The sequence below is a fragment of the Bos grunniens genome, chromosome 4 (genome assembly GCF_055505025.1).
Source record: "Bos grunniens cultivar Pamir isolate PY7600 chromosome 4, Bosgru_T2T1.0, whole genome shotgun sequence".
NCBI lineage: Eukaryota > Metazoa > Chordata > Mammalia > Artiodactyla > Bovidae > Bos > Bos grunniens.
Window position 1 is genome coordinate 75,607,381 of NC_141168.1, and position 25,570 is coordinate 75,632,950.

At 37.0% G+C, this 25,570-nt stretch overlaps 1 protein-coding gene across 2 annotated transcripts in view; it reads left to right on the plus strand.

Annotated features, from left to right (window-relative positions):
- RELN (reelin) overlaps positions 1 to 24,384 on the plus strand; it is a 557,372-nt gene extending 532,988 nt beyond the window's left edge. The window contains exons 55-65 of one of the 2 annotated variants that reach the window (XM_086397038.1): positions 60 to 166; positions 1,257 to 1,499; positions 2,081 to 2,256; positions 5,311 to 5,384; positions 6,476 to 6,637; positions 7,369 to 7,526; positions 9,564 to 9,783; positions 11,719 to 11,916; positions 12,540 to 12,638; positions 13,274 to 13,357; positions 17,083 to 17,325. In XM_086397038.1, coding sequence (XP_086253164.1) covers positions 60 to 166; positions 1,257 to 1,499; positions 2,081 to 2,256; positions 5,311 to 5,384; positions 6,476 to 6,637; positions 7,369 to 7,526; positions 9,564 to 9,783; positions 11,719 to 11,916; positions 12,540 to 12,638; positions 13,274 to 13,357; positions 17,083 to 17,212 — 1,651 coding nt within the window. In that variant the 3' untranslated portion in view covers positions 17,213 to 17,325. Of the gene's footprint in view, positions 1 to 59; positions 167 to 1,256; positions 1,500 to 2,080; positions 2,257 to 5,310; positions 5,385 to 6,475; positions 6,638 to 7,368; positions 7,527 to 9,563; positions 9,784 to 11,718; positions 11,917 to 12,539; positions 12,639 to 13,273; positions 13,358 to 17,082; positions 17,326 to 23,267 lie in introns of those variants that run through there. The other variant, XM_086397037.1, reaches the window with a different exon arrangement.
- Positions 24,385 to 25,570: the final 1,186 nt, after the last annotated feature.

The window sequence follows — 25,570 nt, forward strand, 5'->3', positions numbered from 1 at the left end:
TTGAGTAGATAATTTGTTCTAACTAACTGTTCTGATGGCTAATTTGTGCTTGATTTCAGATTCCTGCAGTACTGGGGGCGCATTGGTAGTGAGAACAACATGACCTCCTGCCATCGGCCCATCTGCCGGAAGGAAGGCGTGCTGTTGGACTACTCTACAGACGGAGGCACGTTTCCGGGGTGAAAGCCATGCCTTGCAGCAGATTCCCAAATTCCATCCATTGCCCCTCAGAAAAGTCTCCGCAAAGCTTTGCTGACCTGGCAATGCAAACAGTGAAAGTCACAAAGAGAAAGCTATAGACCTTGGTTGCATTCCACCCATTACACATTCTATATTTGTAACTTCTGTGTTGTACAAAATATACCCAAAAAGGGAAAAGAGAGAAATCACATTTAAAAAAAACTCCAAGCTTATGAATAAAGACAATAATCACGAGGCATAGCTGAAGCTTGATTATAAATGATACAATTAAGAAATAAATTTTTGCATAGTCTTCCAAGTAAAAGATAATTTTAAAAACATTTTTAAATGTTTTAAAAAGCTTTTGTGTGAACAAGCATATAATAAATGGTATAGAAAATCTATAAGAAAGCATTAGTAGTTGTGGAAAACTATAGTCAATTTGTGAGTCTGTCACACACTATGTTAACAAGATTTTGTTTCGTTATTTTGAAGTAGCTAGAACCAGATGAGTAGTACCATGAGGTCTTTAGAAAATCAGCATTAGGGGATAGGTATCATTCTTAATAACTGGCAGATAAATAGATGACCCTACCTTTAAAGTATTTTAGGAATTCAAAGATGTTTTCTTAAGTAATTTAAACATTCCACCTACTGTCTTATCAGTTGATGAGAGAAGCTTCATATTCGTCCAACAAATCACAAATTGCATAGAATTATAATCACTATATTTTAAAATACTAGGAGTATCTTATCTAGAAAGATTTAAAACACGGGTGTTTCTCATTATTTATGAGAAATAATGGATATAGGAATCAAGAACAAAACTTTAGAAGCAGAAAATTTAATTTTTACCTCAGTATTTTTATTTTTGCCCAAGTATTTCTAAATACCCTTCCCTTTATATCATCACTCTCATTTTGAAACAGTGTATGAATACTTACATTAAAGTCAGTGAAATCACTTCTCATGATATGGCTGAAGATCTCTTTGGAGAACTTGCAGTAACTTCAATATATCGGGGGTTTGTTGTGTTTTTTCCAGTATGTTACTATGTTGGTATATTTGTTTTATAGGAATTACTTGGACTTTGCTCCATGAGATGGATTATCAGAAATACATTTCAGTCAGACATGACTACATACTTCTTCCCGAGGAGGCTCTTACCAACACAACTCGACTCCGCTGGTGGCAGCCTTTTGTGATCAGCAATGGACTTGTGGTCTCCGGGGTAGAGCGTGCTCAGTGGGCACTAGACAACATTTTGATTGGTGGAGCGGAAATCAATCCCAGTCAGCTGGTTGACACTTTTGATGATGGTAAGAAACAAGACATTGAGCAATCTTTCCTGTATATCTTTTGTCTGCTTATGTCTTTACATGAATTACTACATGAAAAGCATTTAGATGAGTGCCTACCATATATTTACTGATCAACGAATGTTAGCTATTATTTTGCCTAATAGTTTATACATCTTCAAGGTTGACTGCTTGTTGAAATGTCAACAAAGAATTTAATAAATCCCATTAAAGACAAAATGTCTTGCTCTAAATATAATTTGAAATTTCAGCAGCCCCAAATAATTTCAGTTTCTTTAAGAATTTCTGTATGCAGAGATACATGTTTTATTGGTTTGAAAGTATTCCAGGAAAAATCTTGCAATGGTAAAAGTTACCCAGACTAGCAATTATATTTTAAAAGTTGGGTAATTGTTTACTAGCATTTAATAATCTTTTCTAGATTTGATTGCTATATATATATATTATACCAATTAAAGAAAATAAAAATCAATCTTAAAGGGTAAGCAAAGAGCTAGAGCATAGACATTCAAGTAGTTCAACAATAAACCAATTAATTTAAGAGAATAACATGCGGTATTACTTCCAATTTATCTTAACAGAAGGCACCTCCCATGAAGAAAACTGGAGTTTTTACCCTAATGCAGTGAGGACAGCAGGATTCTGTGGCAATCCATCCTTCCACCTCTACTGGCCAAATAAAAAGAAGGACAAGACTCACAATGCACTCTCCTCCAGAGAACTCATTATACAGCCAGGATATATGATGCAGTTTAAAGTAAGGGGAAGCGGCTCCTCCAGGCAGTATGGTGTTACATTTGGGGGAGGGAGTACAGAGAGAAAGCTTATTTGAACAACTATAAGGAAATGATTGATTTCATTCATTATAAGAGACTTTATTTTATGAATAAAAAATAGTTATCTTTCACAAAGGTCTTTATCTTATAGGATTATTTGAACACAGATATATTGAGACATAGAAAGACATGCAACTGTATTATATCTCAGATATGTAATCTTGACTTCACTTTTACAAACCTTGGAAATAAAAATCTCAAGTAGGCGCCTCTATCTGTCTCTTTCTTTGTCTCTATCCCTTTCTGTCTCTCTCTCCCACTAATTTCTCTACCACTTTCTCTTTATGCCTATTTCATACATCAAGCTTTGCTTCTTTATATGTCCTTTTTCATTATCTTTCCATTTTTCTTTTCTCTCTGACTTCCAAACAGCAAACTTGTACATTAGCCCAATTGAAACCTCCCAAATCCTCAAAGATTTTAAAAAGACTCTCACTTCTTATTAATAAATGCATATTTTACTCGTATAGAAAAATGAAAGAAAAGGCACAGGAGGTAATTAGTAGACAAATTAGAGAGAAAGATAAAGCACTATCGATTAATGTCTTATTGCAGAAAACACTAAAAAGGGACATTACAGAAATGCAGTTTATTACTGGATCATTTTAAAGAGACAGATCAGTTGTTCTAATGCCCTTATTTAAAAAGATGTGCTACAATGACAGTTAACAGAAAGAATGCTTATTAGCATAAATAAAAATGTGTTCGTAGCTGGGAGAAGGGGGAAATGGGGAGTTAATATGTATAGGGTTTCAGTTTTGTAAGAAGAATTCCCAAGTTGAAAAAAAAAGGCAAATTTTCTGTTTTCCTCAGCTTTGTATTAAACTCTCCTTCAGAGACTGGAGGGTGAGGCAAGTCCCCCCGAATGCTACCACCCCCTCAGGACTATCCTTACCTTAGTGACATGAAGGACACTCAAAATCACATCCAGTGTTACACTACCCCTAATTCCAAGCCACGTCCTTTAAGAGTGAAGGCTTTTCCTCTCGGGCTTTTCCTCTCCCAGGCCCGCATCACATTCATATTTTTTATTAAGTTGGTTGGGGCCTCCTCTTTTGTTGCTTCGGTCAACCCAGAACTGAAGAGACTGACATTTTCTTCTCTAGCCAAGTCAATTTGTTCCTTTAAAAAAAAAAAAAAAAACTTGTCCCCAGAAATTTAAAAATTGAAGTGTCACTAAATCTACAACTTTAAAGTCACCATAGACTTTCTGAACACCACATGCAACTTTCCTCGTTTTTCGTTTTCTCTGTACTATTTGGCACACTTGTTCTTGTCTTCTCCAGCTGGTGAAATTCTCTTTCCCCTCAGCTTCTGGGTTCTCTGCTGCTTCTCCTCTTACCTTCTTAATAGTTACGTCTATCTCCTTTTTGGCTCTTCTTCCCTCAACCCTCTAAATATCAGCATTTCTTAGTACTTCTCCCAGGCTTTCCTCTCTCTTCATAGACATTCTCACTATTGAGAACTTCATTCATCCTCTGGCTTCAAGTATCATATCTTTAAGGGCAACTCTAAAATTTGCATATCCAACCTTGACTGGCTCATCAACATTTAATTCAGTACTTTTAATAGCCTGTATACTTTTCTACACATTTGAATTATTGGCACCTCAGCTCAACATGTTGAATAGTGAACTTCCTATCTTCCCACTTCTGCCAACTCCTCTCTCTGATTTTCCTATTTCTCTTGATGGCATTGCCTCTCACTTATTCACCAGCTCTAAATTTTTTTTTTTTTTTTTTTTAGCTCTAAATTTTAATTTAGTTTTTGATTTATCATTTTTCACATCTAATTAGTTACTCCATCCTTTCAATTCTAATTCCCTGTATTCCTGACACCCATCCCATCTCCTCTCTGCACGGTTATCACCTTCATTCTGGGCCTCATTAAATCAGTAGTCCACTGAGTAGTCTTTTCCTGTCTAATCTCTCTCCACTTCACATGTCTTCAGCAGCACAGATTGATCCTTTCAAAGCATAGCTTTGATACATCATTCTACTGCTTATTGATGAATTCTTTTCTTTTTTTAATTGAAATATATTTGACATATGGCAATGTGTAAATTTAAGTCATACAGCATGTTGATTTGATACATTTATATATTATAATACAGTTGCCACAATAGTGGTAGTTAGCACCTGTATCACATCACATAATTATTATTTCTGTTTGTAGTTGGAATAATTCAGCTCTCCAACTTCTGAAGAATTGTTTTCTCACCCACTTAATCAGATTCAACCTCTCCTTCCTATGAAGCACCAAAGCATTTTATTTTTTTCTGGTTTCCATTTCCACTGCTGGAATACACTTTGTATTCTCTCTCTGAAACCACAGTTGTTTATGGATAAGCATATAGTATGAAGTTTATAGCACCAACCTTCCCTAGTGTCAGCACTGAAATAGGACTTGTTCATTGAGCAGATGATTAGAACTTAAATTTGAATCACCAAGTCTTTATAGCATTTATGCACTGTTGATGATTCAAGCATTTAATTGCACATGATATGGAATACTTTTATCTACATGGAAGTGGAAAAAACTAGGAATAAATATTAAGTAATTAAAAATTACTATTTTTAATTACATATAAAAATATAATGGTAGCATCAAGGAAGTTAGTAAATGAATGAAACTATCTTGAACCAGTGATACTTTGTTTCTTTCCATTAGTTCTCCTAATACTACTTTCCTTTTGACCAATTTATCTTCTCCAAATTTACAATTAGTATGTTATTACTAATTAGGTAAATATAAATAGTAATTTTTAACCTTAATTCTCATCTCCTTGCAAAATGGTATGACTTGTACAAAACTCAAAAGAATGCCTTCTTGGTGTCTGGCAGGCTGCTCTGTAAAAGCTTCTCTAAATACTTCTTGGTTACTTATATAGGCATAATGAAGAGAGATGGGAGTTCTTGTTAATGATAGGCATTATTTAATCTTGCTGACACATATCAATTATCTGCTTGTTTTAGATTGTGGTGGGTTGTGAAGCCACTTCTTGTGGTGACCTTCATTCCGTAATGTTGGAATACACTAAGGATGCAAGGTTTGTGAAATCACTTTTTACATTTCCTCCAAATGTGTATATACAATTCAAATGGTTGTTTTTAAGGCAACTGCTTACAGGGAAGCATTCTTATGTATTAGAAGTGGCAGTTAATTGTATGCATGTAAAAATGTTATTTGTATAAAATTCACAATGTATCTTATTTTCAATTTTTCCTTCAAACCAAGAAGAATCAATTTCATGCTAGGCTTCAGCCAACAGATTTTGTATTTTAAACTAAGACACTATATTTGTCCTCAAAGTAGAACTCTCTTTTATTTATGTTGTTTGTTTTCAACCAACCCTAATAAAAATATAAATCAGTGAAAGATCTGATTATGCTTTAGCTAAAGTCACATCCCCTAAAGCATAGTAGCACTGTTGACTATAAGTCTGACTTAGTGCAGTTACCTCTTTAGGGTGTCTGTAGGCCTGCCTCCCACCACCACTTTGAAAAATGAATTATAGTAAAGAAGGCAATGGCACCCCACTCCAGTACTCTTGCCTGGAAAATCCCACGGATGGAGGAGCCTGGTAGGCTGCAGTCCATGGGGTCGCTGGGAGTCAGATACGACTGAGCAACTTCACTTTCACTTTTCACTTTCATGCATTGGAGAAGGAAATGGCAACCCACTCCAGTGTTCTTGCCTGGAGAATCCCAGGGACGGGGGAGCCTGGTGGGCTGCAGTCTATGGTTTCGCACAGAGTCGGACACGACTGAAGCGACTTAGCAGCAGCAGTAGCAGCAGCAATAAAGTTTGGGTAGACAGAGAATTTTGTCAGTCAACTCCAGGTATAGTTCTTGTAGCAATATCAGGGAGAAGAAGCCACTAGAGTCAGCTCTGTACCTGCTATTATTTTATTCTGTCATCTGTAACTATGTTAATGTGCTTATAAAGAGTTAGGGTATATCTTATTTGAAATAATTTTCAATTTTTCTTTTTATTATATGTAATTATATATATGTACATATGAAATTTATATTAAAATTTCTTAATTTAACCCAATCATTAAGCATTACCTTGACATGAGACAGATGTCTGATGCAGCCTCTGAAGAGCTATCTAATGCAGCCTCTCTGGTTTTTTCAGGTCCGATTCCTGGCAGCTCGTTCAGACCCAATGCCTTCCTTCCTCTTCAAACAGCATTGGCTGCTCCCCCTTCCAGTTCCACGAAGCCACCATCTACAATGCTGTCAACAGCTCCAGCTGGAAGAGAATCACCATCCAGCTGCCTGATCATGTCTCCTCCAGGTAGGCTGCATACTTAGGTAAACTGTGTGGAATGACCTGTGAGTCTCTGCAGAGCTCATACAGTGACTCGACAGCAACTGATAAAAGGAGTCTAGACTTTTAGTTATAGCCCTAGTCCCCTCTCCCCTCATCTCCCCGCTCTTCTCACTGCCCCATGCCCCTAAATGGAAACTCCATGTGCGCATAAGAAATAGGATTCTTCTTTGTAAACAATTCACAGACCTCAAATTTTCTTTTAATTAAATACCACAGCACACACCAATCTCAGTCATAGCCCTTGAGTGAAAAACATCCCAAGACTTGGACTTGGCACCACAACTGCCCCAGTGTTCGATGCTCCCAGAGGCTCTGCTGTTCCCCCCACAACCAGTGCCTACTGGGGTGTGCCAGGCTGATCAGGTTATATTGAATTGCAGGGTAAATATAACGGAGCACAGTCTTCCTAGAGTAACATTTATTTTCCCCAAAGATTTGCAAATGACACACCACTGTAGGAAAAATGGATATGGGCTTATTATGGAATAGAACAGGAAATGTACATAAATTTTTGAGGAATTTTGTGGGTTTACTTCCAGAATCTGAGGGGTACAAGTTCACTCACTTCTGCCAATTGGATGCTTTGGGGGAAAGTTTTAGAAGCCCTTTTCTTAGAAATAGCCCCTATCTCCAGAGACTAGAGGCTGGACACACCCGTGGGCAATAACAGCCTCCTGAATCCCTTCTGCTTTCAGTGCAACACAGTTCCGCTGGATCCAGAAGGGCGAAGAAACGGAGAAGCAGAGCTGGGCAATCGATCACGTGTACATCGGAGAGGCTTGCCCCAAGCTCTGCAGTGGGCACGGATACTGCACCACCGGTGCCGTCTGCATCTGCGATGAAAGTTTCCAAGGTCAGAATCCTGTTTTGTTGTTCTTGACCCAGGAGACTATAGGGTTCTCCTCATCTCAACATGTGTGCAAAGGCCACCAGGGAATGGATAGAAACTCTGGCCTGAGGGATTTGAGATAGATGATGCACTCTTTGATCATGACTTATTTACCTCAGGGATGAATTATGAAGGATAATTTTATGCTATATTCCTTGAATTTTTTAAAATGCAGATTTTATCCACCCCGCTAAGATATTCTATAGTACCTTACATTCTCCAACTTCCACATGAGTCCCTGCCCCAGCCTCTACCTTCCACACTTGATTTTTGCTCTGGGCCTCTCTCCTTCCCTGCCTGGCTGCCTGTCCCCAGACACTGGACCAATATTCTTTCTTCCTCGGCCTCTCCCAGGGGCAGCAGCCCCTGGCCTCCCAAGATGGAGCTGACAATTTAAAATGTTCTGTTTCCCAGGTCTCTTCGTCACATACACATACAGAAAAACCTTCATAACTCAAAAAATACACTTTTACTGCTTGAGTTTCTAGAGGCTGACGATGCATTTGGGGCAAAGTATCTACTCAACTGCTGAGATCCCAGGAGGTTGCTTTGTCAGTCCTGTTTGAAAGCCTGCAGCCCTGCTTTCCTTTGATGAAATGTTTCTCACAGGTTTCAGCCTCTATGTTACAAAGTTCACTGTATCCAATTACTATTACATCCTCAGAGCCTAATTCTTGACAAAGAGCAATGCACAGTAAACTTTTTTTTACTGAACCTTTACATTGCCTTATGCTTTACTGTTTACACAAGTATCCCCCCATGCATTCAGCAGAGTCATTTAGTACTTATGATACCCACCCCCATAAATTAACCATGGTTAATGTCACGGTTATCGCTTTATAGGTAAAGACACTGAGGGGAGCGTAAGTGACTTCCCTAATAGTACATGTCGGAAAGAAGACCAGAACCCCAGGTAGTTCTTTCCAGTCAGTCTCTGTGTCTCTCAGAGATGAGAGATTTATCCAAAGAGGACCAGAATTAGCTTCTCCCAAGTGTACAATGCAAGAACCCATAGATTTGGACTCTGGAGTAGAATCTACTTAGCTTTCTTGATGGATGCTATTTCCTTGCCTCCAAATGAAATGAGTATGATAAATGTAGACTGCTGCACATCTCTGATGTTAGAAATTCTTAGCCGCTGTCTTCTTCCCCTGGTCGTCTTATTGCTGAGACCAGCTGGATCTGTCCATGTGTTAGCTAGAGAATTTGAACTTTTAGGCAAATGAACAACTCAGCTGTCTCACTAGGAGTCCTGGGTGTCTAGAATTTGCCTTTTTCTCTGATCCAGCAGAACTGTGAGCTTTTGATTTTGAGTTATTTTAGACATTGAGAAAAGTTGTGTTTTTCCAGTCAAGGAAAAATGTAGAGACATACACATTTGCTAAAGTAGTGCCTTCCTTAAATGCCTGTATTGCAGCTCTGTTATCTCTGAGAAACACTTCCAGTTTATCATTCCTGTATTTATTCCAGCTTCATTGTGGAATACTTTATATGTACTCAGTATTATGCTAGGTACTAGAATCCAACAATGAATAAAATATAGACTCTGTTCTCAAGAATCAACTATGAGAGCTAGAGGGAGAACAAGAACATGACTTCTTTCCTGCTATTTTCTTATGCTAGGGAAAAATAAATTATGTTGCCTCTCATGCCAGGGTGAGAGCTCCCTTCTAAGACCCATGGCTGGTAACCATGCAAGCCCAGCCAGACGCTGTGTTTTTTTTAACAATGGGCTTACACCAGTACTAAGTACATTAGCACCTACCTATTTTAGTAAATATCAACTCAAAGATAATATGACTTTTTAGCAACATAAGCCAATAATTGCTGAAATAAAAGAGAAATATTTATCTCTAGGAATCTATATCTGCTTGGTATTTTGTCATTCTTACAAGTAAATCTGACATTGATCGGATTAAATGTGAAATTGAATGCTTGTTCATAATCTTTGATGATTCTGCTTGTTCCAGCTAATTTTTGCAACTATTCATTTCCCTCTAGGCGATGACTGCTCTATTTTCAGTCATGACCTTCCCAGTTACATTAAAGATAATTTTGAGTCGGCAAGAGTCACTGAGGCAAACTGGGAAACTATTCAAGGTGGAGTGATAGGAAGTGGCTGTGGGCAGCTGGCACCCTATGCCCATGGGGACTCTCTCTATTTTAATGGCTGTCAGATAAGGCAAGCTGCCACCAAACCTCTGGATCTCACTCGAGCAAGGTAAAAAAACTCCTGTGTTGTAGTTCAGATACAGAATCAGTCACAAGCACATCACTGTCCATTGTTAGATATGATCATGAATTTCATGGCACAGGTGTCACTAAGCAGCAGAAACTTAATATCAGCTGAATTTGGTATGAGAAAGTATATGTTTTCACAACTCAGAATTATGATTTGCTTAAATTTAGTATAGAGTTACCTTGTGAGTGGTGGTAACATAGGCATAAGCTTAGAGAAATGGCCAAATATAAAAAATAGAGAAGTGTATCACAGTAACACAGTGCTATATGTCAGTTGTATGTCAATAAAGTTGAAAAAGTAAATAATTGGTTATGAATAATCTATATAGATAATTTAATGTGGACCATATGCAACCACGTAAATACAAATATGAGTGTGAAGATTTATAGTAATGAAGCATACATAGTCCTATATTTAGCATGCTGCTACTGCTAAGTCACTTCAGTCATGTCCGACCCTGTGCAACCCATAGACGGCAGCCCACCAGGCTCCCCCATCCCTGGAATTTTCCAGGCAAGAACATTAGAGTGGGTCGCCATTTCCTTCTCCAATGCATGAAAGTGAAAAGTGAAAGTGAAGTCGCTCAGTCATGTCCGACTCTTAGCCACCCCATGGACTGCAGCCCACCAGGCTCCTCCGTCTATGGAATTTTCCAGGCAAGAGTACTGGAGTGGGGTGCCGTTGCCTTCTCCATATTTAGCATGCTGCTGCTGCTGCTAAGTCACTTCAGTTGTGTCTGACTCTGTGCGACCCCATAGACAGCAGCCCACCAGGCTCCCCCGTCCCTGGGATTCTCCAGGCAAGAACACTGGAGTGGGTTGCCATTTCCTTCTACATTTTTAGCATATGTAGCTACAAATGGAAATGGAAGATTGATGGTTGGATAAATGGAAACTTTAAAAGTTCACACAGTTTAGGAACTGCATGCTAATGTAAAATAGAGAAGACAAAGGAAAAGAGACCCAGGAGGGTTGAATTTTTTTCCCCACCTGCCCTTCCAGCTCTGCACCTAAGCCAGAGCAAACACAGCTTTTTGTCTGCCATACAAGTAACTTTGCTTTAAATTGATTAGTCCATTTACAGGTTTAAGTCTAGCAGTTTATTTGACCACCTATTAATCACTCTGTTAATCACTCAGGAATTTTATTAATCACTTTAGGAATCTTATAAAGATAGATTTCCTGTGTTTAAAAACTATATCTTCTAAGGGCAAGGATGCCTGTGAGAAGCACATCAAACACAACAGCAGACATGGTCCAGAGCCTGCATGTCTAACTCAGTTTTCCCTCTTCTCTGATCTCCAAACATCTTTTCCTAAAATAAACATGATTTATCCTTGTCCAGATTCTGTTCAGCTTGAAGCTATTTATAAAAAGCATATAGCATAGAGGCACAGTTCTTGAGTCACTAGCCTATTGTGTTCTCCCTTTGCCTGGCCAAGAAATAAAGCCATTCTTTCCTTCTCCATCATAAAAAGCATATAGAGTAAATAGTATGGCTTTATTTCTTTTCTCTTCCATGTCCTCAGCTGCCTATTTGGCTGATATCACCTTGAAGAAAACAGAAGGTGTTTCAGGAGAAATGTTCTAAAAAGATTTCTAACATCAAAGGAAGAAAAAAGATCTTTGAAAGTCAGAATTGTTTTCTCTGTGTAGAACACCAGCCTTCCAAGCTTATTTTTCATATGTATGATGTAAAAGATAGTATAAATAAATTTTGTTATTTATATGACTTAGTCATAAGACTGGATGCTTCTATTTTTACCATATTATGAACTTGAAAATTACAGAACTTAGAAACAAGAAAGATAAAAAAAATAAAGTAAGATAAAAAAAAATAAAGTATAACTCCTTGAATACTACCTGACTTTTGTTTAAAAATGAATTCTCCTGTGGTTTTTTTTTTTTTTTTCAGCAAAATCATGTTTGTTTTGCAAATTGGGAGCACATCACAGACAGACAGCTGCAACAGTGACCTGAGTGGCCCCCACGCCGTGGACAAGGCCGTGCTGCTGCAGTACAGTGTCAACAATGGGATCACCTGGCATGTCATCGCACAGCACCAGCCAAAGGACTTCACCCAAGCTCAGAGGGTGTCCTATAACGTCCCCCTGTAAGTGCCCAGAAAGGAAAATCAACAGTGTGTGATGAAGTTATTTGAACAAACACCACAAAGTCAGTGGTGGCAGAACCAAGACTAACTAATCCAGATATCCAAAGTTGTGTTACTGTTTCCTGTTGGGACAACTGACAAAACTTGGAGCCAGGAATAAGAGCAAGAGGGAACAGAGAAAAACAATTAAATACCAAGGTGCTTTGTGCATATTTCCCTCCCAGTAATGTGTTTCTAGTCCTTTAGAAGACAACATTTTAAATCTCCTGCTGGATACACTGATTTGAGAATTTGCTGAGGATAGGTAGGTTTGTCAGTTTTGCCTGGCATGGTACCCTAGTATCTAGCATCTAACCCATCACACAGAAGGTACATCCCATTTGTTGACTGAAGATGCAGCTCTTCCAGGTCCTAGTGGAACAAGGGGAAGAAATGAGAGAAATGTAGAAGGATTGCAAATCCTTGAGTAGCCAATAAAATGTGTTGCTGCTTAGAAGAATACTGTGACCTAAGCAAATCTAAATTCCATACCCAAAGTTCTGTTGATTTAGAGTAGCCTATTGTATTTACCAGAAAGTTCTCTCTTTTCTAGTGTTTGACCTGTCTTCTTATCTGCAACCTAGGGAGGCACGGATGAAAGGAGTTTTATTGCGCTGGTGGCAGCCACGCCACAATGGAACAGGTCATGATCAATGGGCTTTGGACCATGTGGAGGTCGTGCTGTGAGTATCTGATACATATCATCTCATGTCCATTTCAGAAAGGTTTGAAATTCCTTTGATATGGCATGCTCCTTAATTCAGTAAGAATTGTTCCTGATGAGAAACCCCTACAGGATCACTTTGGCTTCCACTCTTCCACAACTGCAAACTATAGCTCTAGTCAACAAGTGATATTACAAGGCCCCGAGTATAACTTAATGTACCTTAGAAAACTTCAGTAAGTAACAGTTTATATAACAGTTTGACAATATTAATTCAATGAGATCAAACGGAAGTCTCCAGGTAAATGGAATCAGTGCCTTCATGAAGTCTGGGTTGCCTTATAAAATGGAATGACATCCTGAAAAGAAAAAGGATCTGTGCTGGTCAATGTGCAGAGAATCACTAGTTCATGTGCCTGATTACAAACACCTGTCCAAGCCACAGATGCCCGGGGCATTCTTCCATTTAGTGACATGGTCAAAACCAGAACAAAGAATTTGGTTTCAGATTCCTCGTGATTTTAATCCTAGCACCTAAGAAGTCAAGGGTGCCCCCTCCATGGTTTCTCCCATAGAATAAGGTTGTCAGCACTCTCAACTAGCTGGGTTGACTGTTCCACAGAGAGATGACTTGCTTTTTCTCTAACAATCTAGTTCCTGTAGAACTGGAATGCTTATGTCTCGGCGGGTTCGGACTGATGGCTCCAAGTGGTTGGCAAGGAGAGGCGAATCTTCTCGGTAGATAGGTTCAAATGTTCATTCTGTTTACCAAATAGAAAATGAAATCAGCCCTTTGGCTGATTTCAGTCATTTTGAAAGCAAATTTAAATGATTAATTGGTAGGAAACCTACCAGATTTGTTTTCTTTCAATCATAGCCATGAGCTGAATTTTTCAGTCTTGAGTTAGTCCTTGTCCTAGTTTTCACTGAGGCACCTGCTTGCATGGCATCCATATCAACCCCCAGATCCAAGAGCAACCCAGTCCCTACACAAGCTCCCACTGCGCTCTGCTGCTTTGGACCACTTGCTGGGCTCTGCCTCCATATGAGAAGGTTGATGTTTATAGTAATAGTCCAGACTCAGTTGACTCCGTATAATGAGGCTGATGTTTCACTTAGATTTTGATCTCCTCAGACTGCCTTATGCCAGGAGACTAGACTAAGCTGGGCTCTAAAATAAATGATTTTTGGTAAGGTCAGAGAGAGCAAGATATCCAGACAAACCAAAAACCAACCCTACATCCATTCTTCCCTGGCTACTTTCCTTTCAAAGGAGCGCTTCTCAATCTGATTGAACATGAGATACACTTAAGAGCTTTTGGAAGCATCAATATGTGTCCCAGTGCCCATACCCATCCCTATGGATGGTGTGATTTAAACTGATCTGCAGTGAGACCTGAGCATCAGTCTTTTTTAAAAGCACCTCAGTTCATTCTAATAAACTGCTTGAGAATCAGATTTAGAATTAGTAACTACTTTTTGTCTTTCAAGTCTCTCTCCCAGACAGTTTACATTAATGGAGCTTCCTATCCCTGACAAAGCATTTCCAACTTTTATGAAAAGTTCAAAATTTGACAGTCCTCAATAGAAGGCAGGGTGCTAATACTGACCTTGGGTGGATATAACAAATCTTACATGTCATGTGTTTGAATAGATATTTCTTCTCCTCCCACCCAGCCGAGCAATTGCAGTTATCCATTTTGGATTTCAAAGGCTTATCATCACCACAGTTCCTTCCCACAGACTAAAATTAAAGAGTAGGTGGGTCAGAAGTACAAATATACTCCCTGGTATGAAATAACCCCTTCACAACTCAGGAGTCAAATTGGAGGTGACCTGCTGCCTCAAAGGTTCACATCATACAGTTCCCAAGGGAACCTTCTGGTATACCTGGCATTGGTATTAATTTTTATAAGCAGCTGCCAGCTTCATGATATTCTCGTGATATTATTACAAGAATCAACCTAGTGTTTCTGGTATTTTCTGGAGCAATAATCTACATTTGTAAAGACTTTACTTTTATTCCGTCTCCAGAATTTTAGTACTTTGAAGAATTTATCACTTACCAGCCACCTGTCTGCTCTTACTCTGTATGATTTTCTCAGAGTCTCAGAAGACTAAAACATTCTGAATGAGAAAAGGTCATTGCCTCACATGCAGAGTATTACATGACTTGAGTTTTATTCAGAGTCTTCTTTTCAGTGAATGATTTTAAATTATAACTTTATACATGTAACCATAAAATTTTACATATTGATAAACATATGTATACATTATTATATGTTAAAATTTGTTAAAACTAAAGGAGTTACTTTGTTTTCCTTCTTTTTTGGAAGGAAGAAATATTTCATAAAGTTGAGTTTAATCAATAAGTTGTTTTAAAAATACCAAAGAAATTATCTTTTTAGAACTATATTTTTGATTTTTTGCTTTTGTATTAGGATTTAATATGTCCATGCCACTGTATTCTTTTAAACTATGTCTTTTCAGAAGAGTCACAAAAAATTTTAAGGCATTTCTAGTCAGTATGCCTTCCATAGCTCTACATAATTTTTTTAATTCATTCATTTAATGAGCTTAAAATTAAAGTTCCAGATGATTCAGAAAAATAAAATAATTTTTCCAAGTGTCTTTCAAGCAGATAAACACAAAGAAACCAGCCAAGGTTCATGTCACAGTTCACAAATATTACTAATTATATCTTTGCTGCAGCAGATGTATTTTTAGAAATAGGTGAAATACTCCCATAAAGCCCTATTAAATTCAAAATCTCATCCTAATTAATTATACTTTTGTATAATAACAGTTATATAAACTAAGATTGTTGGTTTTCTAAGTGTGGCAGGAACAGGAGGCTGAGGTGCATACCTAAAGAGATACAAGCCCTACCTAATTGAACACTGCAAATAGGGCAACTGATATGTTTTTTGCAACCAATGGTTGGAGGTATATATTTTTAGAATATATTTTCTTTTCTGAGTAAAGATTGGCCCTAATATAGCTTTATTACCATAGTTTAGCTCTTTTGCATGTGCACTAAGGACACATGCTAAAAACTCCGAGAAAGAAAACCCGTGGTCACGCATGGTATCTTGAGTCTAACCTCAGTACTGCCCGTATTAGTGAGAAGATACATGAGTTTGATGAGAAAAAAAAAAATGGAGCACTTTTGAAAATATTTCAAGGTTTAGGAGTGCATCCTAAATGAACAAGATACAGAACATATTTTTAATTTAATAGTTTAATTCTAAAATACTCCATCCAGAAGGATTTGAGTTTCATAAATATGGATATACAGAATAAGCCCCACACCATAAAGATAAAAACCACCGTTTTGGCATTTAACAAGCGAAGTCACTTATGCCTTATGCTTGTTTGAGAGTGTAATCTCCCCACTCTGATGATTTTTTCAATAAAACCTGTACATGAAAAGCACTTCGTGATGATTAGCCCTGGCTAATCTGCCACAGAACAGATGAACCAAATTGACAGATCACTTTTTCCCAGCCTCACTAGCTTACAAAAAGTCCTCATCTGTAAAGTCTGAGTGATGCAGCGTAACACAGTCATTGACAATCAAGTGTCAGAAACCTAATTTCTCTGAATTCATTGGCTAGTGTAGAATATTTGTTTTTCCGTAAATGTTTGTGAATACATTTGGGCAGATCCCTCACAAGATCCATGCTGGTGGGGTCTTCTTAGGATAAAAGAGAATCCTTTTTTTTAACCTTTGTTGCCTGGGCACTCATCCTTCTATCCTAAGAATCTCCCTCACCCAACTATGCATTTCATTCACACATCACATTTCCTGTGTATGTGTCTTAAGTCACAACCTGTCATGTGTATGATGAAGCGGGCTGATTTTTGCATGTGTACCTTGAAAGCAAATTGCTCAGTAAAGAGTCAGCCTTTGTGAATTCAGTTACCAAAAAAGTGAATTATCACCACATTTGCTGAGAATTGAAAACCAATATGTTGCTAACTATGGTCTTAAAAGCATTTATCAGATTTTAATAATATGAGTTCCATCATGGCCATTCCCTCATGCTATTCATTATCAAGATACTGTCATATTTTTGGCACAAATGATTTATGGAGAATAACGTATTACATTTGTTGCAAAGCATATTTATCCTTCCTTAAATTTGATTATGTTATTTGATATACAGGACTTACTATTTCTAAAAGCCCATTCCTTAATATATTCAGGAATAAGTATCTTCTAAAATGTAAATAATTGAAAAATCAAATAATAACATTTATGGTAGTTATTAAACTATTACTTTCATATTTATGCTTTATATGCAACATTTATGCCAAATGTAGTACTGTAGCTACATGTACTTTGACACATATGGTTATGAGCAAATATTGCATGTTGCATTACATAGAAAAGTTAAATATATGTATATACTAGGTATAGAAGAATAAGGAATAACTTCTTTAATTTTTATTTTCAAAAGAGATGAAAAATCGTATATTGCGTCTAAACCTGATCAGACTTTTATGAGTAATCACAGTGCTGCATGTGTTGAAAGGCATTTTTTAACTTGTGTTATATTTCATTATTTGCTGTCATTGGTTTTCTACTAGAGTAAGGTAAGTCCTCTTACTAATTCTGGGGAACTGTTTACTAAGTTTCATTGTTATTACCTATGTTAACTGAGAAATTTTGTGGAAGACCTTTGCAATTGAAAAAAAAACTGTGAAAGCAAAGTTATATGTAATATTGAGAAATACTGGAACACTTGAAACCTGTATCATGTAAACTCGGTGTTCAGTCAAATTGTAATAAATCTCTGATGTATACAAACAGCATAGACCAGAGTGCCAATCAACATGCCTTCATTGGACTGCTTGACTCTGTGCCTGGGATTTTCCTAGGCGTTCTCGAAATACGAACAGTTTATAAGTTTGTTATGAGAGGAAAATGTAAATAGAAATGTGCGCACAAGAGCTATGGGCTCTGATTAAATGTAGTGTCTTTCAAAAGATCTCTTGTGCTAGAGATGATTGAGAATGCCTGGACTTCTCAAATCTATTCTGTTAATAAATGAACCAGCAAAAGGGAGTGGATTTATTCATAATATTTGTGAGTTCTAGATCCTATCCTTAGGATCTAGAAAAGGATTGGCCTTTTAGAATATGTATCTACATTTGCTCTCTAATAGGGATACTTTTGGAGAAGGCAATGGCAACCCACTCCAGTACTCTTGCCCGGAAAATCCCATGGGTGGAGGAGCCTGGTGGGCTGCAGTCCATGAGGTCACTAAGAGTTGAACACGACTGAGAGACTTCACTTTCACTTTTCACTTTCATGCATTGGAGAAGGAAATGGCAACCCACTCCAGTGTTCTCGCCTGGAGAATCCCTGGGACGGCAGAGCCTAGTGGGCTGCCGTCTGTGGGGTCGCACAGAGTCAGACACGACTGAAGCGACTTAGCAGGGATACTTTAAAACTTAGGAAAGAAAGTATACTTAGGTAAGACTGGTATCCTTAGGTAAGACTTAGGTATCCTTAGGTAAGACTTCTTTAACATATGTTTACATTTGGAGATACTTTAAGCCTAGGTAAGAAGGTAAAATGGTTATCGTTTGTTAAACATCTGCATATTCTGCTAGAAGTTTCATTTCCCCAAAGTACACAATATCAGATACTATTCTCATCCCCATTCAGTAGGGAAAAGAAAAATGAAGTACTCTACATTTGTGAGATATGTGAGCCCATATTTACGTATATCCCTCCTGAAAATGCAAGGCCTTCAAAGTAAAATGTACAGCATCTTCTATGCAGGGCAGTTTAATTGATTAGTTTCAGTGGCAGTTTCCCATCTTACAATCATCAGTATTTCTCTGAAAAATAATGGCAGTCACTGGATTCTTATTTTTGCATTGATATAAAGCATTACTTATTATATCATAAGTTTTGATGAAAAATTAATTACTTAACAGTACAAATAACTAAATTTCTATGTGCTCACATTACTTTTATCAAGTCTCCACCTTCCCTATTTCCTTTAGAATCAACAACAAATCACTTAATTTTTTATAATGATAAATAACTTAAGATAGTGGCTCCAGTGAAGAATACGAGGTGAACATAGTCACTAGTTCTTGAAAAAACTTGCAATATCCATATTTCCTATGAGGGAAGCATATTATTATTCCATATGCTATTTAAAGTCCCTAAACTCCCGCAGCAATAATGGAAATTTAAGTTAGCATTTCCAAGAAGTCATTGATCACTCTCGCTTCTTTCAGTGGCTTCCTCAAAATAGAAATTTTTAAATGGACCTAGTTCTATTCAGTCAAGCAAATTGATAAGTCAAGAACCATAGTTGATATGCCTTGGAATGAATATTACCTGCTTTCATTGGAATTGTAATAAAATACTTTCTCATATTAATATTATTGCAGTGAAGAAATAAATCCTTAAAATTCCATCACACCTATAATTATTTTGGTTACTAGTTTATCTATAACTATACCTCTATATTGGAGAAGGAAATGGCAACCCACTCCATTATTCTTGCCAGGAGAATCCCCATGGACAGAGGAGCCTGGCAGGCTACAGTCCATGGGGCTGCAAGAGTCGGACACGACTTAAGCGACTAAACCACCACATACATCTATATGTATCAAAACCAAAAATAGGCTCCCAGATCTGCTCCACAAAAAAAAAAAAAAAGACATAATAAGCATGACATCTTTAAACTGGTTTAAAAATGTCCAGTCCCATAAATTAGATATTCTAGAAGCCACTAGTGTTTAGTAACCATGTGAGTTTATTAATGGTCCTTGAAGCAGGGAGCACTTTGGTATAGCTTCCCCTGATGCTTGATTTTCAAAAGCTTATGAACTGGAAAAAATCTGCTTTTGTTAGAGTCCATCCTGTCACCAGAGATACTTAGTTTTATGTAACAAAATGTTTCCAGTGTGCTTTGAAAATGTGGCCATTTCTAATGTGACTACAAAACATTAGCCATATATAACAAACATCTATTGCAAATGCTGAATGCACATCAATATTTGCAGGGATCTAAAGATATGTTACAGATGTATAAATTTATTCAAAATTAAAGGATATCCAATGAATCAAAATGCCTCCTAAAGTAAATATAAGCTCCCAAGCTGGATCTATTATCAAGGTACTAAAGATCTACAACCTGTTAATATTTATTTTTTCACTCATAAAAAATGAAGCAGGCTTCCCTGGTGGATCATGTAAATGTAAATGTAAAGAATCCATTTGCAATGCAGGAGACATTGCAGACTTGGATCCCTGAGTCGGAAAGATCTGGAGAAGGGAATGGCAACTCACTCTAGTATTCTTGCCTGGGAAATCCCATAGATAGAGGAGCCTGGAGGGTTATACAGTCCATGAGGTCACAGAGTTGGACACGAGTTAGCAACTAAACAACAAACAATATAAAAATGTAGAATTTAAATCAGTCCATAATAAGTAGTTATGTGGAGAAGTTGCTTTGAAGCCACACATGCACATCAACTTTTGTTCAAATGAAATGTTCCTGTGTTCCCATATATTGAGGTCACTTTCCCATCAATCTGGGTTGCATTGAGATAACTGAATATCCTAAGTGTTCTGAGTTTATCTTTTTTTTATGTAAGATATTTTAACTATTTTAAATTTTCTTTGAGTACCTTATATTTTAAATGTGTTTACAACAGAATAATTTTCATTGCTTTAACTTTGCAATTATTCCTTATAGTTAAAGAGTAATGATTTACAACAGGAATCCAATCAGTAAGTCACCAAAAGTTCAACAAACATGCCATGACCACTCAGGGTCAGGCAGGAGGCTCAGGGCTATGGTATGGGGTGGAGGGGAGTGGGGCACAGCTGCTACACCCAGAGAAGTTTAGTCAAAGGGAGCCAAGATATGAACATGAGTCATCTCCATGCAAAGCAGAAAAGGAACAGTATGAGGATTCAATGTAGGGGTGGAAACCTACTGGCAGGGGTGAGCAATAAGAAAAAAAAAAATGTAATACTTGAAAAATAAGGAGAAATTTAGGAAGCTGGGTTGAAGATTATCCAATAAGGCAGGTGGAAGGGACTCAAGGTGAGTTTAAATAGAGATGTCTGTAAAGTATAATAAATGAAAGGACTTGAAAAAGAGTAAAATGAAATGTGTGGAGGACTTAAAATAGCTGGCAAAGTTGACTTAGATAAAAGGATTAGGAATCCTTTTTAACAAGATTAAATCAATGTTTGATGGACTTCCCTGGTAGCTCAGATGGTAAAGCGTCTGCCTACAATGAAGGAGACCTGGGTTTGATCCCTGGGTCGGGAAGATCCCTTGGAGAAGGAAATGGCAACCCACTCCAGTACTCTTGCCTGGAAAATCCCATGGATGGAGGAGCCTGGTAGGCTACAGTCCATGGGGTCGCAAAGAGTCGGACAAGACTGAGTGACTTTTTTTTCTTTCTTTGCACATTACACAAATTTCTTTGCAATTACACATTCGGTGATACTTTCTTGGTATTTATGGTTTCTCTTCAGTGGTGTTTCTTTCATAAGCAGAAAGGATGAGGAGGCTAGCTTAGGGGACCACTGTCATATAATAGCTCAGGGAAATTCAGGGAAAGAGCACACATGAAGTGTCCTAGGATGCTGGCAGGAAGACAGCTAGTTCCAGGCTAATCTTCTGTGACTTAAAGAGGTGAGAGGATTCTTTCTCCTGAAACTTGATTAGTTCAATACATTAGGTCATTGTTCTTTTTTTATAACTAGACTTTACATAGGCAGCAAGTAGTACTTCTCACCACTAATAAATAATATATATTCATTTCCTCCTCCAACTGTGACATTAAACTGCTCAACTTGATTGATACATAGAATATTAACACATCAAGGGAATGGGGAGGACAGTCAAGCTATCTGAAAACAAAACCTGATTTTTTTTCCTCTATATATAATGTCTTCAGAGTATATTTTGTTTCCATTCTATCATTTCTAACATTTTCAGAGGATAGAAATCCAGATTGCAAGTTATTATCATTTTATTTTGTAAACTATAGATCAATGCAATGTCTTTTTATCAAGTTTTAGCACAAATGCTATTGCTTTTTGATTAACTATATCTGATAAAATTCACTTTATTTTTCGAGAGATTTTACTATAAATTTTATTTTCTAATGACATAACATCTATAAAATCCTCTTTTAAAGGTTTCTGTATATTATAAATGTTAGTATAATATCTAGGTAAAACAATTATTTTACATCTTGCATATTTTACATCCTTGCATATTTTATTTTACATATTTTACATCTGGTCTGTTGAGCAGAAGAATACACTGCTCAGTGCAAAATTACTCTTTCCTTCCTCTGTAACCCAATGCAAATTCATATCATATTTACCTTTATGGTGAAATCACATCACATGACATTATCCTGCTCCATGCACATTTTAGGTGGTGCAGTGGTAAAGAATCCACCTGCAATGCAGGAGAAACAGGAGACGAGGGTTCGATTCCTGAGTCAGGAAGATCCCCTGGAGGAGGAAATGGCAACCCACTCCAGTATTCCTGCCTAGAAGGGCTACAATTCATGGGGTAGCAAAGAATTGGACATAACTAAGCACACAAGCAAGGAAGAAAAGACTTTAAGACAAGACAGCATTCAAGAGACTGAGTGAATTTGGAAAATACTTAAGAGGCTCACTCTTAAAAAACACATTTTAATGCTATATAGAAACATGTCACTCCAGTCCGTGTGTGAAAGGAGTCTGATTCTTTTCAGTGATCTTATGGATAAGGATCCTACTTAAATTACATTTTCCATATCAGAACTTTAATAGCTATCTCTGCCAGTATCATGCATATTTTTACAGGTTCCCAAAATTCATTTTCAGTATTTTTATCAGCTTGATGTTGAGTATGTATGTATGAATGTGTGTGTTCATACATGAGGGGGATATGTGCACATAGTTTTACATCTAAACATTCACTTACACGTTCTTAGTGTCTTATGATCTTTTTTTCAGTAGGGTGTCTCCTTCATAAGGCCATGTTCATAGAACATGACCCCAGCTGCTTACTGTTTGAGGAAGGCAGCAAAATCTGATATTCTGAGAAAAAAAAAAAATTGCTTCTTCATTTTGCCCGAGACTGCAGGAAATAGGAAGATCAAGCTGATTCCGAAAAGAAGTTTGTTTTTCCTTTGTTTTTGTTTCTCAAGCTTTAAATGGCAATGGTTGCTGGAAGAATCAAATTGTCCTTCCTACTTGTTAAAGATGTATGTAAATAAGGTAATAGGTATAGTACACACTTTATCTCAAATTAATTCAAGTCAGCCTTTTCAGAAAGAGTTCAAGAATAAAATTAATAATCCAAAAACAGTTGCAGTCCACTTTTGCAATTAATCAAGAGAATTTACCATTTGTTCTGGTTCAGAGCTAATGAAAAGAAGGGGATTTCTTCAAGGCCAAAGGCAGTGAATGCAGTTGTCAACCTTTAGTTCTTCTGTCCTGGGGTGGTAATGTTAGCATGGCCTATAAACCCTGAGAATTTTCCAAAAAACAGCAGGGTAACTTAGGGCGTAGACTAGATTGTGCTTTCAGTGATGGAACTTACATGCTCTTTCTTTTTTCCCTCCCTGCTTCTATCCTTTCTGATTTTAACAGCACTCGCAAACAAAATTACATGATGAATTTTTCACGACAACATGGGCTCAGGCACTTCTACAACAGAAGACGAAGGTCACTTAGACGATACCCATGAAGAATCAAAAAGTTTATTTTTCCTTCCAATATGTGATGTGTTGTTTCGCATTCTTTTAAATCTCGCACTGCATCTGATATCAGGAAAACTTCTGTGAAGGACTTAGTGATTAACTGAAAGCCCTTCTCAAGACCAAGTGTATACCACTTTCCCACACTGTGAACTAATGACAAGTGACTTATTTCTCATAAGTAAATGTCTTCATGTTGATGTATCTGTGCAAATTGTGATCTGTTGTAATATCAGTTACAGTAGCAGTATTGAAAATAAGAAATAGTTTAACAGAAAAAAAAGTTTAAGCACAAAAGTTTAAGAGATTTTATGTTTAAAATGGCATTTAGTACAGTATTTAACATTCTTGGTCACAAAGCTATTTAAGTGGACTGTATTTCAGCTATGTATCATGTTTTATATGATTAAATTATCATTGTTGGTTCTTTATGTATTCTCTTCTACAATATAACACATTGACACTGTATTTACTTATTACGTTGCAATATTTTTTGCTGCTGAATTTCAGGCTACTTATATTCTATAGAAAATTCATTGAAATACCTACTCATGAAGATAGTTGTAAAGATATTGTATCTCCTTTAATATACCCCTCAAAATGTATGTTGGTTTAGCGTTGTTGTGGATAAGAAAAATGCTTGACCTTGAAATATTTTCTACTTAAAAAAATTGTGGATGAAAACCCTATCTCCCACAAAGGAGTTCCCATTTCCTTGTCTAAAAGATACTTTTAAAGTGTTCTGTGGCTGATGTACTAACAGTAAGTGCCATTTTGTGTCTGTGATAACAGAGTGATTTGTAAAACAGTGGCTGTTTTCATTGTGTTCTCTTTGTGGACTGTTTTTCCTGCGGGTCATATTCATGCCTTCTGATGAAGTTGTACCAACACCAGCAACGTTAGAATGGCCCTGTAGCCCTGAACTCTCTATTAACGTAACAAAAAGGTTGCACTTTAGGGTGAACCAAGCTAAAAGTCCATGCTTAAATAAAAATTATGTTCAAAAACCATTTGAAGTTCATTTGCTGTTTGTGTCTTTATTTGCTGTTTGTATGTAGGATTTGTAAGTCTGGGCAGGTTTGGAAAGAATAGTGTCAGATATATTTACTGGTTTTTTATTGTTCTGTCATTGATAATAGCCATTATGAAGCCACACTTTTCAGTGTAGCCATTTGGTTTTTCCCTATTATTCTCTCTGCAGTCACACCAAGAAAAGTCAGTAAAGAATTCTGAAAATTATTTAACTCCTGAGAATTTTGTTAGCTGCTGCCATAATGCCTAGCTCATAAGTACTCATGCATTCATTCAGCAAATATCTATTGAGTGCTTATTATGCGACAGTGTTAAGGATTAAAAATGCTGACATTTTCCTTGCTTGTTTTTAACATCTACAAAATAATAAATATGTTAATTTTGTTGTATTTGGTGGTTTTCCAGAGGGTTAAAAATACATATATCTAGGTGAGAAAGCATGGAATGGCAGTAGTATTTCTCATTGAATACGGAAACAATAAGGGATGATCTTGCTGAGAAGTTTAGTAAAATTTTATTCTGAGTCTAGTATCAAATCCATTGTGAATCATTTCCTTGAAGATACAAAGGCCTTTTTTCTACTTAATGTAACATATGACACTTTGTATAATTTGGTGCATATGTGGTCCATATATATTTATAACTATTGTTCTTAATTGTTGATTCTTCTTTGTTCACAAATTGTCAGATGATGGTTCACCGTTTGGGAGTATTTTGTTTCATTTTTTCACTGGTATAAGAGGTGGAATTTCTCCCAAAGCCTTATCTTTGCAAGTAATTTATGTGTGCCATAGACCTATCCCCTAAGATAAGATATTTACAATGCTCTCATCCACATGTCTTACCCTCAGAACAGGATTTGAACTCCCCACCAGTTCATCTAAAAGTTTAATAGCATACGTTGGGACTTATGTCTGTTGATTTATTTAATTTGAAAACATAGTTCAAGTAGGAATTCAAGTAGTGTGGACTCAACTGACTTATCTTGCTGAAGGAAACAAAGTTTAGTAACAGATAAAAATATACATTTTTATGACCAAGTTTCCATGATTTCTACACAGTTGTTATTCACCGCACATTTTAATGTAAACTACACACCAATCTAATCTAAATATAGTCAGTATCACTTAAAAAAAATAACATGTATTACTTTTAAAATTCCCC